The 7,665-nt window shown below is 44.2% G+C and overlaps 1 protein-coding gene across 1 annotated transcript in view; it reads left to right on the forward strand.

Annotated features, from left to right (window-relative positions):
* Positions 1-7,665, forward strand: part of LOC111975386 (potassium/sodium hyperpolarization-activated cyclic nucleotide-gated channel 2-like) — a 95,596-nt gene that overhangs the window by 8,159 nt on the left and 79,772 nt on the right. The window contains exon 3 of the mRNA XM_024003648.2: positions 1,643-1,804. Within this exon, the coding sequence (XP_023859416.1) occupies positions 1,643-1,804 (162 nt within the window). The remainder of the gene's footprint in view (positions 1-1,642; positions 1,805-7,665) is intronic.

Genomic DNA, 7,665 nt, shown 5'->3' on the forward strand with positions numbered 1-7,665 from the left:
ATGACTTCATTTTCTTAGAGAGCAATGTGCTCATCAAGATGTACCTGGAAAACCTGGGAACACAGTCTTCTTTACTACTGCATGTAGCTGACAGCTGTTTGGAGCACTGCTCTGATACCCTATCTAGACCCARGTATTCCCTAAGTGTCATCCCCTCTGCATTGGGCTGTTTGTGTGTACGTGCTTGTTAGTTTGTGTTCTAGGTGCTAGACAGGATGCAGCAGTAAAAACACTGAGGCTTTCCGGGAATAGGAAGCTTGTATCAACCTCTTCCATTTGCAGTCACGTCCAGACTGAGTGGATGTTACCTTTTTCATGAGCTGGGCTGGCGAGGAAGCAGTGCACTATGTACTCTAGGATTACGTTGTGGGTTCAGGAGGACTTTCACTTAGCATGCTTTCATTTCTGATTCCCGTCTAGAGCATTATGATTTAATCAGAATCCTTAAACAATTAAATTTGAATTGAATTGATACAGTATTTCCATATTAGTGGCTGCGGAACTGTTGTGTAATGTGTTAGAGAGGATTGRGTGATGCTTCGTTTTTATTTGGGTAATGGGCTGCAGGCCATAAGGTTCTTGTTACATCTACACTATATGCCCTGGCCCTTCCAGCCAACTGACAGTGACACATGTTACATGTCATAGTTCTGCTAGTTAGCTGAAGACTTCATTTTATCCCATGATTGGATCCTAATCAAAATGCAAGGCCTTAAAGTGTTTTCTCCTCCTCCTCCTGTTGCTTGCGGGCAGTGAGTCTGATAGCAGAAGCATGGAAGGGGAGTTYAGAGATGGTGAGCAACTGCCTGTGAGGGCACCGCGATACGCTAAACGCACCAATCTGAGCCCTCTGACCTTAATGGTGTACGACAAGCCATTGCATTTATGTAGGTGTGTGTGTACGCTGCAGGTAAATTGTCCATAAACAGATACAGAAACAGCTGTACAGGCACCGTGAAAATAACCCAATACCACCCAAACTCAGTAATACAGGGATTTTGTTTTTCATTTTAGGGCTTTTGAAACAAAGCTAGAAAGAGGTCATGCAGAAGGATGCTTGTTTGGCCTTTTTCACCACAGATATTCCAATACAGTCACTTTTACAAACAGCGAAAGGAGGCACTCCGACCTTGTGTTGTCTATCAGAGCTGCTTTTCATTTTGTGTCCGGTTAAGCTTTAAACCCATGGGTTTGCGTGAGGTCTTGTGAGGTGACTGAATCTCCTGGCTCACACTTCGATGGAGCTCTAATTTTGACACTCCATGCTCATCTCTCTTGGTCATATTTGTCTCATCAAAGCTTTTAGTGCCTCTGATGAGTGCAGGAAAGGAGTGCCGTCATCACTGAAGTTATTTGATGTACTTCATTTCTCAAGGCAAACTAAGTTCAACTTCTGTGTACAGAAAAGCAACTGTGCATCATTGGCACCGATTAACTTACTTACTTAATTACAATAACTAATCCGATCATGAATTCAAATCCTGTTGTAACCAGATAATGCAAATAATGGAATCTGTTTCTATTTTTTTTTTAAATCATGTGTTCATTGGCTATGTTAACAGGCTAAGTCCATGTGAAATGGTGAATGAATGAGGTGTGTAACACACCACTTACTCCTCTCTCTCTGACCCTCTCGTGACAGATCTTCCATATGACCTATGACCTGGCCAGTGCAGTGATGCGTATCTTCAACCTGATTGGTATGATGCTGCTGCTGTGTCACTGGGATGGTTGTTTGCAGTTCCTGGTTCCCATGCTGCAGGACTTCCCCCAGGACTGTTGGGTCTCTCTCAACAAGATGGTGGTAAGTGCTGCTTAATACACACTAGAGTCTAGATCCATCCGGTACTCTAGGGGCCAATTCCTGGACACCAGACTGGACTACTGGGCAGACGTTTGGTATTTTACGTAAATATTTGCATTTCCAATAAGTCTGATATGTTACATTTGGTATGGTTACTTAAGACCGAAGCGATAGGAGTGAAGTTGGACCGTGACCGTCTAGCAATCCAAAGGTTGCGTGTTCCAGACGTGTCAGGGACAACTGTAGCATTTTAGCTAATCCATATTCTAACCTTAACCCAATTCATCTAACTTTTTGACTTACATTTTCCTAACCTTTGTCGTTTTAGTTCCCCTGACTTTTTACATAAATTATCCTAACCTTTGTTGATATTTATCCACCAATGCAAATTCTCCCTGTAATTCTCCTTTGTTGTTACCATGCAACAAGCAACTTGGTCACAGAGAAGAACGTATAATACTATACATCACCCATGAGGTATGAACTTACCTCATCTAATTGGTATGCTGTTGTACAACCGGGTAACAACTATAATACTATATGTACTATACTATTGTACGACCGCTATTCCATTCGTAATGTAACCTAACGTAGTGTAATGTTTCGTACTAAATGGAGGGGAACAGATTTACATTCCAAATCTTATGAATTGCCCTGAGGCTAGGCTGCGGACACAGATGAAGCCTATTCCTGGACTAAAAACACTTTCAGTGGTGATTCTCCACGGAGCATGCTTTATAGCCAGGAGTAAGCTTTATCTAGGTCCGCAAAATGAACCATTCAAGTGCTGCCGTGAAGGAGTATTTCCTACCTCAAAATAGGTCTGAGGTAGACGCTCATCCAAAATATCAGTGCTGGGAAAAGCAAGAATCCCGAGGCACAGACCGTATTAGAGTGAATATATTGTCTTCACTGAGACAAAAACATTCAAGGACCAACAGGTGTTTCCTAACCAGCTCCTGCTAAGAACGACACACTCACCCAGGCCTGCTGTAAACAAGCAATTATAGTAGTACTCAAGAGGCTTGTTGAAGGTTTGTTGTCACGTGTCACAACAGGCTCTCTCTAGTATCAGGCCCGGACCCCAATCATTCAGCACACGTCGCTCTCTCGCTGTCAGAAAGGAAGATAAAAAGGCCCTGTCATTCTCTCTCGGCACTCCGTTCCTTTTCTTTGCTCTGATGTCTGTGGACTCACAGATGATTCGTTGCTTGTGTCCACCTGCAGACTCCTCGTAGAGAGAGGAGGCTGACAACACTACAGAGAGAATAAAGCCAGAAGACCTGAACAGGCAGGGGGCACGTTGCAGCAGCACACCTGTCTTCTCCTTCTCTTTCTCCAGATATCATAGTGCTAGCAATCCATCAGCCCTCACAAGCCATAAATCTCTGGCTGAGTGCTCACAGACAAATGTGTTTTGAACAGGCTGATGCCTAGCATGACTGAGGATCAACATAGATGCACCTGACTCAGAGATTCAACACATTGCTTGGTTCTTGTAGTTCCTGCCTGAACTATTTGTTTTCACATGGACATGTCTCAATACTTTCTTATTTGGAGTTGGAATTAACATGTGCAGAAGCATTTGTGTTTTATGTTACAGCACAGCAATATCGTTAATGCAACTCAACAGGTTGCAGGTTACTCTATGCTTGTAGAACATAAATGTGTCTCCTGTGCTGTTAGATAGTGCTTATGGCATGACAGTGCTTATGGCATGACAGTTAGTTGAAATGGCATGGCAGTAAAGGTCCTGAAGACCTGGGGTGGTGGTTCTGGGGCTGCCAGCTCCTCTCTCAGCTGTACGGGAGTCCCAGTCAGTCACACCACCTGTCTGCTAAAGCTCCTCCGTTCCAGGTGAACTCTATTCCTCAACCCCAGAGGAGGGCACAGGAGAGGCAGGGGGCTCATCAATACACAGGCATGCAGGCATACACACACACATGCTTAAACATATCGGATCACTGCAATTTATTGGACAGAGAGTTGGGCTGAAAAATGCCTTTTTAACTCAGTATGGCCCCAGACCTCAGAAAGACTTTGTTCCCAGATGGGAGGGGTTGTATAGGCCAGAGGGGGCTAGATGCCAGCGGGAACATACACACACACAGTGTGATGAAGAAGGTGCAACAGCTTGGCCCCTAAGACCCTCACAAACTTCTACAGATGCACCATTGAGAGCATCCTGTCGGGCTGGTTCACCCCAACGCATCACCGGGGACACACTGCCCTCCAAGACATCCATGGCACCCAGTGTCAAAGGAAAGCCAAGAAGATCATCAAGGACCTCAGCCACCCGAGCCACAGCCTGTTCATCCCGCTACCATGTAGAAGGCGGGGACAGTACAGGTGCATAAAAGCTGGGAATGACAGACTGAGAAACAGCTTCTATCTCCAGGCAATCAGACTGTTAAACAGTCACCACTAGCCGGCCTCCGCCCAGGACCCTGCCCTGAACCTTTGTAACTGTTCTAGCCGGCTACCACCCAGTACTCTACCCTGCACCTTAGAGACTGCTGCCCTATGTACATAGTCACTGGGAAAGGGAAAGGGGGATACCTAGACAGTTGTACAAATTAATGCCTTCAACTGAAATGTGTCTTCCGCAATTAACCCAACCCCTCTGAATCAGAGAGGTGCGGGGCACTGCCTTAATCGACATCCACGCCTTCAGTGCCCGGGGAACAGTGGGTTAACTGCCTTGCTCAGGGGCAGAACGTCAGATTTTTATCTTGTCAGCTCGGGGATTCGATCCAGCAACCTTTCYGTGGTCACTTTAATATTTTTTTACATACTATTTTACCAAATCAATATGTACACTATCAGTTAAAAGTTTGGACACACCTACTTATTCAAGGGTTTTTCTTTATTTTTACTATTTTCTACATTGTAAAATAATAGTGAAGACATCAACACTATGAAATAAGACATATGGAATAATTTAGTAACCAAAAAAGTGTTAAACAAATCAAAATATATTTTATATTTGAGATTCTTCAAATAGCCACACTTTGCCTCGATGACAGCTTTGCACACTCTTGTCATTCTCTCAACCAGCTTCATGAGGTAGTCACCTGGAATGCATTTCAATTAACAGGTGTGCCTTGTTAAAAGTTCATTTGTGGAATTTCTTCCCTTCTTAATACGTTTGAGCCAATCAGTTGTGTTGTGACAAGGTAGGGGTGGTATACAGAAGATAGCCCTATTTGGTAAAAGATCAAGTTCATATTATGGCAAGAACAGCTCAAATAAGCAAAGAACATCATTACTTTAAGACATGAAGATCAGTCAATCCATAAAATGTCAAGAACTTTGAAAGTTTCTTCAAGTGCAGTCGCAAAAACCATCAAGCACTATGATGAAACTGGCTCTCATGAGGACCGCCACAGAAAAGTAAGACCCAGAGTTACCTCTGCTGCAGAGGATAAGTTCATTAGAGTTACCAGCCTCAGAAATTGCAGCCCAAATAAAAGTAACAGACACATCTCAACAGAGGAGGCTGTGTGAATCAGGCCTTCATGGTCAAATTGCAGCAAAGAAACCACTACTAAAGGACACCAATAAGAAGAAGAGACTTGCTTGGGCCAAGAAACACCATCAATGGTCATTAGACCGGTGGAAATCGATCCTTACGTATGGGTGGTCCCAGTAGCTGAAAGGTTGATCTCTGCATGTGTGGTTCCCACCGTGAAGCATGGAGGAAGAGGTGTGATGGTGTGGCGGTGCTTTGCTGGTGACACTGTCTGTGATTCATTTAGAATTCAAGCCACACTTAACCAGCATGGCTACCACAGCATTCTGCAGCGATACGCCATCCCATCTGGTTTGCGCTTAGAGGGGCTATCATTTGTTTTTTAACAGGACAATGGCCCAACACACCTCCAGGCTGTGTAAGGGCTATGTGACCAAGAGGGATAGTGATGGAGTGCTGCATCAGATGACCTGGTCTCCACAATCACCCGACCTCAACCAKATTTTGATGGTTTGGGATGAGTTGGACCGCAGAGTGAAGGAAAATCAGCCAACAAGTGCTCAGCTTATGTGGGAACTCCTTCAAGACTGTTGGAAAAGTATTCCAGGTGAAGCTGGTTGAGAGAATGCCAAGAGTGTGCAAAGCTGCCATCAAGGCAAAGGGTGGCTCAAATATAAAATATATTTTGATTTGTTTAACCCTTTTTTGGTTACTACATGATTCCATATGTGTTATTTCATAGTTATGATGTCTTCACTATTGTTCTACAATGTAGAAAACAGTAAAAATAAAGAAAAACCCTTGAATGAGTAGGTGTGTCTAAACTTTTAACTGGTACTGTATATACTGTATTCTAGTCATGGCTTATACTATATAACTTATTTTTMTATTTTTCTGGATTATGTGTGTATTATTTTTTTATTGCTAGATATTACTGCGCTGTTGAAGCTAGAATCCGATGCATTTCGCTGCACTTAATTTGATTTAAACTAAAAGAGCTGTATGTTCCAGGTCTCTAGTTCCAGATGGCCATCATTACCCCATAGTAGAGAGCAGTGAGATGGTGGAGGGGGGCTCTATCTCTCCCACGTCTCGCCTCAAACTGGCCTAGGCCTGGGTGGACTGTGCCTGCCTGGGTAGACTGCTCCACTACGACTTGCCAGCTCTACATCACTGTCTCTGAACCAGGCCCAGGATTATGGCTAGCGCAGACGTTGACTCAGTGTCTCTTACTGTGCAGTAATTGTGTTTGGCCCCCTTCCCCTACCACCCTCCTTGATTTGGGATGATGGTAGCTAGGGTGCAGTGCTGTGTGTATGCCACACACACACACACACACAGACAGACTCACACACACACACACACACACTGACACACTGTGAGCGTACGCCGCGTGCACAAACATACACATGAACCCATGCCTCTTGGTGCTGTTGATGTTCTGTTCCTCTGAGCTGGGCCCCTACTCTGTGTACTCCATGCCAATTTCCCTGAGAACAGTCGTCCTGGGCGATCGGGTGCAGGCAGGCGCAGGCTGGCTGGCATCTCCCAGCAACCAAGGTCAGCATTTCTCTGGAGGCGGATGGCTTCAAATGAGAGACGCAGCGTTAAATGATCCATCTCCCTGCCACTCGAGACTTGTTCACTTCGAGTGGCTGCCTGTCTACTCACTGCATCCCGGTACTGCTGCCTACTCACTGCATCTCGGTACTGCTGCCTAGTCACCGCATACTGCTCTGCATCCTTCATGCTGCTCAGAGAACAGAGACACACACACACYCTATGGCCACAATACTTTTCACATTTGACGGTTTGACTGTATTTTATGTTTTTGAATAATAACAGTTCTACATTTGCTTTATGAGGAGTCCATGACCCTAGGGTGGCAACACATACAGTTGAATTCMGAAGTTTACATATACCTTAGTCAAATAAATTTWAACTCAGTTTTCACAATTCCTGACATTTAATCCTAGTAAAAATTCCCTGTCATAGGTCAGTTAGGATCACCAATTTATTTTAAGAATGTGAAATGTCAGAAATATAGTAGAGAGTGTCACGATCGTGTGGTTGAGAGACGGACCAAAACGCAGCATTTGGAAAATAAGCCATCTTCCTTTATTAACACCACGAAGATGAACACGACACAAAACTCTATACAAACTAACAAAACAACAAAAACGACCGTGAAGCTACAAACGTTGGTGCACATACATACAGGCTCAACGTTTACATAGAACATTCCCACACCAAACTAAAGCCTATGGCTACCTTAAATATGGCTCCCAATCAGAGAAACAGAAACGCTGTCTCTAATTGGGAACCCATTCAGGCACCATAGACTTTCCTAGACAACTACACACAACATAGACCAGCTAGAGCAACTATA

The sequence above is a fragment of the Salvelinus sp. IW2-2015 genome, linkage group LG16 (genome assembly GCF_002910315.2).
Source record: "Salvelinus sp. IW2-2015 linkage group LG16, ASM291031v2, whole genome shotgun sequence".
Taxonomy (NCBI): Eukaryota; Metazoa; Chordata; class Actinopteri; order Salmoniformes; family Salmonidae; genus Salvelinus; species Salvelinus sp. IW2-2015.